The sequence below is a fragment of the Elephas maximus genome, chromosome 11, assembly GCF_024166365.1.
Source record: "Elephas maximus indicus isolate mEleMax1 chromosome 11, mEleMax1 primary haplotype, whole genome shotgun sequence".
Taxonomy (NCBI): Eukaryota; Metazoa; Chordata; class Mammalia; order Proboscidea; family Elephantidae; genus Elephas; species Elephas maximus.
This window is the reverse complement of record NC_064829.1, coordinates 111,415,957-111,426,501: the sequence shown is the minus strand read 5'-3', so window position 1 is coordinate 111,426,501 and position 10,545 is coordinate 111,415,957. Positions and strand designations below refer to the sequence as shown.

The window sequence follows — 10,545 nt, the reverse complement described above, 5'->3', positions numbered from 1 at the left end:
GCTCATTCCCAATGGGCATCCCCCAGCCCACTCTCCTTCCATAGGCCTCTCTGAGTGAGCCTCAGGCCCATTTCCTCTCCCGGCCCCCACAAGGATACCACACACAAAAGTTATGGTCACCAGTGACAAGTGCTTTACCACAGAACACATGAGTCAGGGGGCAGTTACATGGGGAGGCGGGGTGGGGAGAGGGACAGTCCCCCCGGTGTGGCCTCAGCCGATTACATCCGGAGTCCCGGCCCCGGCCCCACTGTCTTCCCGCCGGAGGCTGCACCGGTTCATCTTCAGCTGAGTCAGCTGGATGTAGCGGAGGACATTGGTGTCTGCAGGGGAGGGTGGCAGCTTATCTGGCGTCCTGGGGCAGGAGGTGACATCTGCACCACCTCCGCTCACTCCCCACTGTCCCATCTTCAGTGGCTCCCCAGAGCCCTCCCTGCACCTGGCCTATGACCTCTCACCCCTTCTCCCTCTGCACACCACGCCTCACACAGCCCGTATTGCCAGAGCCCCCACCCGGAGCCCAGCCACAGTGAGCAGAGTGGAGACGCTCCACAGCTCCATGTTTTTGCACTTGCTCTCCCCTCGCCAGGAATGTCCCCTGCCGCACACACGTCCACTCATCCTCCAGCAACACCTGCAAGAGCCTGCTCTCTGTAAACCACAGAACCGGAAGGCAAATCCTGCTTTTTTTTGCCTACAAACTGAGTACCGTGCCTGTCTGCCTATGCACACAGACGCACTGCCTGTGATCTCCCAGAGGGCAGGAACAGGCTCTGTCCCCCCACCCCCAAATCCCTGGCATTGTCTCCCTGGGGTCTGCCACCAGCAAATGCTCACCACTGGTGACCCTGTGAGCGGCAGGTGAGGGTGCGAATGGGGCAGCGAGTGAGCAGGTGAATGGGGGTGGCGAATGGAGATGAGGTCGGGTGGGTGGACAGGTAAACGGCTGGCTAGGTGAATGGCAGACATCATGGCTGGGTCAGGGACTGAATAGATGAGGTGGCTGGGTTAGGGTTAGGAGAACGCTGGCGAGAGGCAAAAGGCTGGTGGAGGGATGGAAAGATGAATGGTGGTGAGCTGGTGAGTGGCATGTAGGGAGTAGGTGGACGCAGAGGGGAAGTTGGGTGGGTGGAACAGCACTTTCTCGAAGCAGTTCTGGGTCAAGATGGTTCTGTTTCACTGCCCTGATTGCGCCCCCCTCCCCACGTACTATCAGGCCCTGGGCTACATGTTTGAGATACAATACTATTATCATCGTTTCATTTAATCCTCACCAAGTCGTAAGATACTATATTACCCCCTCGTGAGATAGTCCTTGTCTTTATACTGTCTGCTCTGATCCATTTCTCTGCCTGAATCCATCTCTCAGCCCTGCCCTCGCCCGCTCCTCACCTGTGGGCTCGCGGCTGCGGGCCTCCTGCAGGTAGCGCAGCGCGCGTGGGTAGTCACCCAGGTGGTAGAAGGCAATGCCAGCGCGGTAGGTGGCCTTGAAATTGCCCTGCTGCTTCTCCAGCACCTTGAGACAGTATTCGCGCACGCGCTCATAGTTCACCAGCTCCGACTGCAGCAGGCAAGCTGCGGGGACACCGGCCAGGACTCTCAGAGTCTGTCGGCATCCCCAGACTCTGCCTGAACTCGGGGAGCCCAGCTCCTAGCCTGCAAGGAATCCCCGCCCTTCCCCAGAGCTGAGCCCGGCCCAAGGGTTTGCTCGGACCAGCAGGGGGCGCTAATCTGCTGACCAACCAGAATAGAATCAATCTGCGCCGCCGCCAGAGGGCGCCAAAAACACGGCGATTAGCTGGGCGGTTTCGGGAGCCGCGAGTATTAAGCGCGGAGGTGAGGGACCGGGCCGTGAATGGCCCACCCAGGGCAGGCTTTTCTCACCCTAGGTTCGCGGCTGGCAGGGAGGAAAAAGCCACTCAGAGGACGTGGGGCCTGAAGACCCAGTTCAAAGCTCGTCGGCGGCGCCGAGCGCCTCCGTCAGGAGACCCCTGTGGCCCCGTGCACCCCCAAGCCCTCCCCCCACGGTCCGCAGCCCTGGCCCCCCCAGGCCCCCAGCCCCCTCCACGCGTGCCCCTCTAGCCCCCCGACGGCGCCGTACCGGTGAGAGAGTCGTAGCACTCCACCTCCGTGTTCTCCACCAGGCGCCGCTGCTCCTCGCTGAGGCGGGCCGGCCCGGGGCTGGCGGCGGGCCCGGGGGCGGGGGCGGGCGCGGGGGCGGGCGGGCCGCCAGGGCGGGCCCCCTGCGCCGCCTTCAGCTGCAGCAGCGCCCGGTGGTACTTGCCGATGGCTTCCCGGAACTTCTTCTCGCGGTAGCAGCGCTGGCCCTCCGCCTTGAACGCCACGGCGGCCCGCAGGCTGCTGTCGAGCGCCGCGCCCAGGCCCCCCGACGGCTCCGGAGCAGCACCGGGCCGAGCCGAGCCATGGCGGGGGCCCGGGCCCGGCGGCGAGAGGGCGGGAGGAGGGCGCGGCGGAGGCTCCGGGGCAGCGCTGAGCATCAGCGCCGGGGACAGCGCGCCGCGCTGCATTGTGGGAAACTCCCGCGGCCGCTGCAGCTACCGCATCGCCCCCCGCAGGGCCGGTCCCCACCCTCCCTCCGCCCCCGCGCCTCCGGCAGCCGACTCTGTCTGCCCCCTAGGGGTCTAGAGAAGCCCCTCAAGACGTCCCCACTCCCACCTTCAAATCAGCCCCAGTCCTAGTTCTGCAGCCAGCCTGTCCCTCTTCCCAGCCCCTCATCCTCCACACCCTGCTGCCCGCTCGCCTCCCCCATGCCCAAACCCGAGGCTTTCTAGGAGGATAGGACAAGTCTGGGGAAAGAAGCAGAAAGATTTCAACCTCGTGGGAAGCTGGTTTCAGCCCACTAACCATTTGGCGTATTGGGTAAGAACACAGGATATGGACTCAAGCTGCCCGAATTCAAATCCTCGCTTATTTTCTCACCGGTTGTATGACTTGGACAAATCACACAGAGTTACCTGGAACTCTATCCTCGTCTGTAACATGGGACAGTATCAGCTTTGGAGATCATTCATTTATTTATACAACAAATACCCTCTCATGCCTTTTCTGTGGCCAGCCCTGTGCTGAATGATGCTGAGACGAAGCAGAGACTCATCCCTCAGCCCTGCCCCCATTGCGCTCCCAGTCCAGCGGGGGAGACAGACCGGTTCCCAGACAGTGACATCCCAGAGTGATCAAGGGAAGCACAAGTAGAAGGGTCCGGCTGGGCTGGGAGAGGCACAGGCGAAGGGTTTGGGGCCAAGATGGGAAAAGTGCCACAGGCTGTAAGAGGCACCCACCCTAGGCTAAGGCAGTGAGTGAAGACTGCCTGGACGAGGGCGTAACTCTGTGTAAATGACAGATCTTCTTACCCTCATCGGACACACCATCTGGACAAGTCACCAGTCAGTGGCAACCCAGACTGAGTTGTACAATAATAACAGAGTGCACAAAGAAAAAAACATGTGGGAGGATTTTCAAAGAAAAACTGAGGGTGAATGAGGGCATAGCCCTCCAATCCACCTTAGCTGCTTCCTTAGCTGTGGGGCCTTGACCAAGCACTTTGACATTCCTCCACCTTGACTTCCTTCTCTGTCTCGAGGAGAATAGGCAAGCTAGGGCCTGAACTATATTATGCAGGGAAAGCATTTAGAACAGGGGCTGGTACAGCAACGGGCAATTACCAACAACTGCTGGCATTTCTTCTCTTCCATCAGATTGTGAAGTACATGATCCTAAGTGCCTCGCTCTGAGCTGCCATCCACACATAACTGCTGGAAGAGTGAATAGATGAAGCTCAGGAGGCCTATCCGGCAGGCCAGTTCCACCAGTGAGAAAAGAGGTCCTGGAGGCCCAGGTCCCACCCAACAGGCCCAAACCTGAACACAGCACCTCCCACCCCAGCAGCAGCATCTGCCTCTGTCTCTCCTTGTACTTTGCTGTAAAGTGCATTTGCTGAGTGAGTCTCTCCCCCACCCTTGGTCCTCCAACCTTGAGCACTTCAGGGGCGGAAACCTCCTCCCCTCTGCACCTCCAAACCCAGGCTTGGTTAAGAGTCTCATATTCCTCAGTTTGAATTTCAGAGCAGCGTGGTCACCTTTCTGCCCCTCATGGGTGTGTATGTGTGTGTGTGTGTGTTAATTAAAAGAGATTCAGGTGTGAAGATCATTGAAAGAGCAGATGTTTTGTCATCTATATACTTAACACAATTTCAAAAACTTTTTTTTTTTAAAAAGTAGACAGCCATTGATATATTGCAAATATTTTCTGTGCACCTATTAAGTGCCCAGGTGCTAGGGACACAGTAGCAAACAGGACAACTGTGCCTAACTCACAGTGCTGTTACGATGCAGTGCTAGCACTGGGATGACACCTACCACGTGTCAGGCACTGTCCTAAACGCTTCACATATATGTGAACTCACAGCCTCAACACACCCCGTCAGGCTGGCGTTATAATCGGCCCCCTAGAAACATAGGCTCTTCAGAGGCTAAGAAATCCCATCGCAGTTACTCAACTCTTTTTATCAAAGATCCTTACATCACAAACTTGTGACCAGCATATACCAGCCTATGTGATGTGCTGGACTTCCACAACCGTTAAAAAATATTGAATTAGTTGTCAACATAAAAAAGCAGAGATTTTTATGGAATTCCAGGTTTTCAGCTTCACTTGAACAAAAATCTGAAAACCTGGCAACATCAGGGCGGCATTCCTCATGACTGGGATGGGCATGCTCACTCCCCCACAGTCCCCAACCCTCCCGGTTTCTTCCCAAACGTAAGGCCCGGAGGGTGGTTCAGTTTGCACTGTGATTTTCCTTGCTGCGTCTCCCCTAAGCATTTCAGTTTGCGATCCGCGTTTTATCCCGCTGAGCGGCACTTTGGGGAAGTCCGCCAGCGCCCTCTCGCGGAGAAGTTCGGGATTCGAATCTCATCTCCCAGTGGCCATTAAGAGCCTCGGTGACAACCTGCAGAGGGATGAGAGGCCTCGGAAGCGACCAATCAAACGCGAAGGAGGGGAGCGCATTCGGCCAATGAGGATTCAGAGCGCTAGGAATAAAAAGAAACTCTTTAATGAAGTGAAAGACGTACACATGCAGAGAGGAGTCTTTTTTTGACCGGGTTCCCGACTCAGGGAGGCCCGGGTTCGGGGCGGCGGGGTTCCGGGCGGCGGAGCAGGCGGGCGGCGGCCAGGCTGGTGCCCTGACGCTGGGGCCGCGCGTACTTGAGGAAGACGGCGGCGCGGCCGGGCGCGGGGCCCCGGAGTGCGGCGCGGGCCATGCACGGCTCCAGGGGCGCCAGCTCCGCGGGGCTGCGGTGGGGAGACGGGGAAACTGGGCTGGGCGGTGGAAATAGAGGCTCGAAGCTGAGACTCGGGTCCCCGACTTGGATGCCGGGGGAGGCTCAGGGGCTCTCGAGGTCGGACAGGTGGACCAGCCTCAACTAGACAGTGACGGGGGGAGGCACGTGGGAGAGGACCTCGGGGACAGGAGAGGGAGCCCGAAGACAGGCAGACGAACAGCTCTGCGCGAGCACGGGCTGGGAGCAACGAGGATTTGCCCTGCCACCAATGGCCTGGCTAATGGGCAGGTGGGGGGTTACAGCAGCTAAAGGGCACCCCATCCGCGACCGGCTGTGGAGCTGGGGCACTCAAGGTCTGGCAGACCCCTCATTATCAAGCCAGGAACACTAGCGCAACTTCCAGGTCTGAGAAAGGGTCTCTAAATCTGGACACCCTATTCTCTGACACCCCTGAGGAAAAACAACATGGGATCCCCAGGCTGGGCAGATACACCATTCTCTCCCACGACCAGGAAAATCAAGTCTAGTCCTTCCGCGCCCCAGTTGTCTCTCATTCTCTGAAGCAGTAAAGACAGACCCGGAAAGGATGCTCCTGAAGCCGCAGAGACCCCTTCCGCCGCGGCCATACCTGTAAAACTCTGGCTCGGGCCCAGTCCGATCGAGCACGCGGTGTGCCAGGTTCAGCGCGGCAGCTGCGCGACGACCCGGCTCCCATTCTGCAGCCTCGGCTTCCAGCAGGGACAGCTCCAGAAAGTAGGTGGCGAGCAGCATCACCTGCCGGCACGCAGGTGGAAATGTCCGACCCCGCCCCTCCCCACGAGCCCCGCCCCTCCCCGCGAGCCCCGCCCCTCCGCTCCATACCTGGGGGCTGCTCCCAGCCAGCGCACCGAGCAGTCCGAGGCACAGCAGCGGGCCGGGGTGGTGCAGCCGGAAATCCAAGCGGCTCAGGATGCGGCGCTCTGCGCGCAGCAGCTCGGCTGGCGAGAAGGAGCCGGCCCCCAGGAGGCAGAGGGAGGCAGGCTGCAGAGGGAGCGGGGGAAGAGAGGGACGCGGGACCCCAGCTCTCCCCTCCCTGCCCTGGAGGGCCTAGGATCAGTTCAGTTCCCAACCTGGACCTAAGTTTCCTGGTCTGTAAAATGGGCCATTGATTTTTGTGCCTGGAGGTCGTGGAGAGCACTGCCCTCAGTGTCAGTAAGACCGGGGTTTGAGTTCAAACCTTACCATTTATTCACTGTGACACAAGGCTATTCATCTAAGCAATCTGAGCCTCAGTTCCGCGTTTGTGAAACAGAAACACTACTGTCTACTTCAACAGGCAGTTCTGATATGTTACTGCGTTCACACGTGTTAACCCTAAGTACTCAAGACGGACTATAACTTTTCAAGGGCGAGTCAAATCCCAGCCACTTGACTTTGGGCCTCGGGCTCCTCCTCTGTTAAAGGGATACGTTGACAGTCCCAACCTCATACAGATATGTTAGGATTCCAAGAGTAGGTGAAGCACTGAGCAACTTGCTTGGCACACAGTAGGCGCCCCACCCCGGAAGTACCTCGGGAAGCACGCACTCTTCCACCTTGCAAGCCACGAACAGGCAGGCCACGCCCAGGAGCTGCAGGCGATGGAGGCGCACTCGGCCTGAACGCAGGTAGGAATCCAGCAGATGCACGGCCAAGTACAGCGTGTCCCCCGCCAAACCCAGGTACTCCTGGGGAGGGACATGGGTGACTACCGGGGTCCCAGGCTGCGATGTGGGCCCGGGCCCACCCCCTCCCTGGTACATACGTGCACCTGGACCAGCCAGTCCACCACTAGCGCGCGCATCTCCGGGGTCACAGCAGGTGGCAAGGCCCTCCCTGGCAGCGCGCGGCACACCTGGGGTTGGGCAGGGCCAGCCTCACTCTCCACACCTGTGCCTCGGCCTCTCTCCTGAGCTCCAGTCCTGGGTGCAGCGGCCTCCTGGACTCCAGTTAGACATCGCACCGGTGCCACACCCAAACTGGGCCTTCAAATCGGCTCCTCTTTCCCTGTCCCCGTCTAGAAGCCAGGGCTTTGCCCTGGACGATCCCTATCGACCTCTCCAGTCTGACTTCCTGATTGTCTCCCCTTGGGCTCCCGGACAGCAAACTTGGCCACCAACCCTAACCCACCAACCCTTCTCAGTGCTCTGAGAGGGACTTTTTAAAGTTCAAATCTGACCAAGGAACTTCCCAACTTAAAAAAAAAGAGCATTCCATGAAAACCTGGGAACAGTAGTGGTGGTCGGACAACATGGATGCGATTAGCATCACTGAATTGTATGTGTAAAAAAAAAAAAATACTGAAACGGCAAATGTTTATACACACACACATTTGTTGTTAGTTGCCAAAGAATTGATTCTAACTCATAGCAACCCTACAACAATAAATTAAAAAAAAAAAACAAAAAAAAAACCTTTGGCTCCCAGTACCCTCCGAATAACATCCTAATTCCTTTCCCACACTTTCAGGTCCTGCCCCTGCTCCAGAATCCCCTCCTCCATCTCTCCCATCATACTTCACACTCCAGCCACAGCAGCTTTCTTCTGGCTGCAAGACCATGCCAAACTCATTCCTGCCCCAGGGCCTTTGCACTTACTATTCCTTCTCCTGAAATGGCCTTTCCCCAGCCCCCAGCTCCTTGCATGGCTGGTTCCTTCTCTTGTCATTCAAGTCTCAGCTAAAGGTTCCCTTGTTTTGTACTCCTCCCTCCACCTTATCACTGTTTCATTACTTTCTTTCTGAAGGTGTCCAGTGTTTCTCTGCGTTTTGCCTGCTTACCCCCTAGAGTTGCCCATACCACACGGGCAAGGACTTCAGTCCAGTTCACAGCTGGATCTCAGCTCCTAACAGAGACCCAGCCCAGGAGAGACACACACAAGATGCTCAGTCAATGAATTCATCCCTTCAGTCTTTCTTCCAATGTGACATATCTCATACAGATATCTGATGGTCCCATGGCCTGTTTTGGGTCTTTGTGGCCCCTCTGAAATTATCTCCTATTTGCTTGTTTGTCTCCCTACAATGAGGACAGGCTGGCTCATCACAGTATCTCTGGTCCCTAGAACAGTGCTCAGAAACATTTGTTAAATGAATCTCTGTCTGTCAAATGAATAAAAGTGAGGGACCCATGGGAAAGGCTGTGAAGCAAAGGAGGGGCAGAGCAGTCCGGGGAGATTAGGAGATGCTTGAATATGGTGAGGGGCACGAAGCGGGAAAGGGCGTTGGAGCTGTGGAAACTGCGAGAACCAGTCAAGAAGGCCAGGGAAGCAGGAAAGCCAGTGGGTAGAGGTGGGAGAGGAGGCTGGCCAGGTGGGAGTCCGGAAATGCTTACTGGGTAGGTGGGCCAGCTTCGCCTTCTCTAACCCTAACCCCAGGGCCGCCGGTCACGGACTTGTGCCCCGGACCCGCTCACCATAACTTCGGCGAAGATGTCCCCTGCGTACTCGCGTTCTCCCTCCAGCCCCAGTGCGCCCAGCGCCTCCTCCAGCCCCGGCGGCGCCCACGGTCCCGGCGGCCTCGCGGGGCCTCCTGGGGACAGACGCGTGGCCGCAGGGACGCCGTCGGGGAGGGAGGCGCTCGGAGGCTCTGAATCGAGGGACGCAGCCGGACTCTGCGAGGGAGAGGGGCCTGGGGTCAGCGTCAGCAGAGAGGCCGCACCCGGAATGTGGATCCTGGGCCCCTGCTTCTCACCAGCATCCTCCAGGCTGGCGTCGGCCGGCTGATTCCCGCTGGAGGGAGGGGCCCTCGACGTGCGCTTTAAAGGTTCGCTGTGCACGCCTCACCTGGGCAGGTGTATATGCAGTGTTGATAAATAGGCTCCGCCTTCCAGGTCGTGATTGGCTGGCTCTGCCCCCTCCGGCCATGTAAGATCAGACAGCTGAAGTCAAATCCCAACAGTATTAATCGTGACCAGAAACAGCGCCTCTGAGCCTCAGTTTTCTCCTGTAAATTAGGGACTATTTCAAAACTCAGCCAACAGGGATGTTGTGAGGATTTTATGAGGTTGTGTCTGTTTAGTGTTCACATAAGGCCTGATAAAGTAGAAGCTCAACACCTGAGAACTATAAATCACTTAGCAAAGATTTAAGGAAGAGCGTTTGGCTGCTAACCAAAAGGTCGGCAATTCGAAGCCACCAGCCTCTATGAGTCGGAATCGACTCCACGGCAACGGCTTTGTTTTGTGAGTGTGTTTTCTGTGCAAAGGAGCACTGGTAGCACAGCGGTTAAGCGCGTGGCTGCTACCTGAAAGGTTGGCGGGCCATTCACCCCACCAGCCGCTCCAAGGAAGAAAGATGTGGCCGTCTGCTTCCATAGAGATTACAGCCTTAGAAACCCTATGGGGCAGGGCAGTTCTACTCTGTCCTATGAGGTCACGGTGAGTTGGAGCCGACTCGATGGCGATGGGTTTGTTTGTTTGGTGTGTTCTGTTTAGTGGGTATTCTGGGTGAGTAAAGCCGCTGTGGCTCCTGCCTTTCCGGAGTCTGTGGTCTAGAGCTGAGAGGCTGATCCTGCCACGTCGCCATCAGCAGATCTGGACTAGTGCAGCTGACTCCTTCCCTGTTCCCATCCCCACACAGCAAAGAGTCCTGTGAACGTCTATGTCCAGCCACATGTTGTCTCTGCTCAGGACTCCATGGTGGCTCCCTCCCCCTCAAGGTAAAGGCCAAACTCCTCACAGTAGCACAGGAGGCCCTACATCTCTCCCCCACACACACAACACACAACTCTCTGAGCTCATTTCCCACCCATCTGCCCCTCATTCACTTCTCTACAGCCACACTGGCCCCCTGGCTCTTCCTCATCCACACCACACAGTGACCTCAGGGCCTTTGCACTGGCTGTTCCCTCTGCCTGGAATGCTCTTCCCCCAGAGATCCTTGTGGCTCTCTCCCTCACTTCCCTTAGGTCTTTACTCAGAAACTACCTAGGTATTTCCTGTCTCCCTTCCCTGCATTTATTCTCTAATTAGCACTTAAGGAGCTCTGGTGGCACAGTGGTTAAGAGCTCTGGCTGCTAACCAAAAGGTTGGCAGTTCAGATCCATCAGGGCGCTCCTTGGAAACCCTATGGGGCATTTCTACTCTGTCCTATAGGGTCCCTATGAATCAGAATCGACTTGACAGCACTCGGTTCAGTTTTTGTTTTTTTTTTTAAGCACTTAGTGCCTTGTAACCAACTGTATACTGTTTCTTGTCTCCCTTCCAACTAGAATGCAAACCCCAAG

The 10,545-nt window shown here is 57.1% G+C and overlaps 3 protein-coding genes across 3 annotated transcripts; all 3 read right to left on the bottom strand.

Moving 5' to 3' along the window:
• Window positions 1-120: 120 nt before the first annotated feature.
• On the bottom strand, window positions 121-2,528 carry TTC9B (tetratricopeptide repeat domain 9B). The gene is made up of 3 exons (XM_049901384.1): window positions 2,102-2,528; window positions 1,393-1,575; window positions 121-323 (listed from the first exon to the last, which is right to left on the bottom strand). The coding sequence occupies exons 1-3, from the start codon at window positions 2,526-2,528 to the stop codon at window positions 214-216; spliced, it is 720 nt and encodes a 239-aa protein (XP_049757341.1). The 3' UTR covers window positions 121-213.
• Window positions 2,529-5,132: 2,604 nt separating this feature from the next.
• On the bottom strand, window positions 5,133-7,823 carry LOC126086307 (cyclin-P-like). The gene is made up of 6 exons (XM_049902459.1): window positions 7,785-7,823; window positions 7,087-7,260; window positions 6,854-7,009; window positions 6,165-6,323; window positions 5,932-6,077; window positions 5,133-5,313 (listed from the first exon to the last, which is right to left on the bottom strand). Exons 1-6 carry the CDS (start codon window positions 7,821-7,823, stop codon window positions 5,133-5,135), a joined length of 855 nt encoding a protein of 284 aa, XP_049758416.1.
• An 862-nt stretch (window positions 7,824-8,685) lies between these two features.
• On the bottom strand, window positions 8,686-9,092 carry LOC126085597 (cyclin-P-like). The gene is made up of 2 exons (XM_049901162.1): window positions 9,013-9,092; window positions 8,686-8,932 (listed from the first exon to the last, which is right to left on the bottom strand). Exons 1-2 carry the CDS (start codon window positions 9,016-9,018, stop codon window positions 8,687-8,689), a joined length of 252 nt encoding a protein of 83 aa, XP_049757119.1. The 5' UTR covers window positions 9,019-9,092; the 3' UTR covers window position 8,686.
• Window positions 9,093-10,545: the final 1,453 nt, after the last annotated feature.

Coding starts and splice junctions, on each gene's coding strand:
- TTC9B (XM_049901384.1), bottom strand. CDS start 2,528: ATGCAGCGCGGCGCGCTGTCCCCGGCGCTGATGCTCAGCGCTGCCCCG. Junction 1,576..2,101: donor GTGCTACGACTCTCTCACCG/GTACGGCGCCGT, acceptor GTGTCCCCGCAG/CTTGCCTGCTGCAGTCGGAG. Junction 324..1,392: donor CCGCAGCCGCGAGCCCACAG/GTGAGGAGCGGG, acceptor CCTCCCCTGCAG/ACACCAATGTCCTCCGCTAC.
- LOC126086307 (XM_049902459.1), bottom strand. CDS start 7,823: ATGGAGGAGGGGATTCTGGAGCAGGGGCAGGACCTGAAA. Junction 7,261..7,784: donor AGCAGGGGCAGGACCTGAAA/GTGTGGGAAAGG, acceptor ACTGGAGTCCAG/GAGGCCGCTGCACCCAGGAC. Junction 5,314..5,931: donor CCCGAGCCAGAGTTTTACAG/GTATGGCCGCGG, acceptor TCCCCACCGCAG/CCCCGCGGAGCTGGCGCCCC.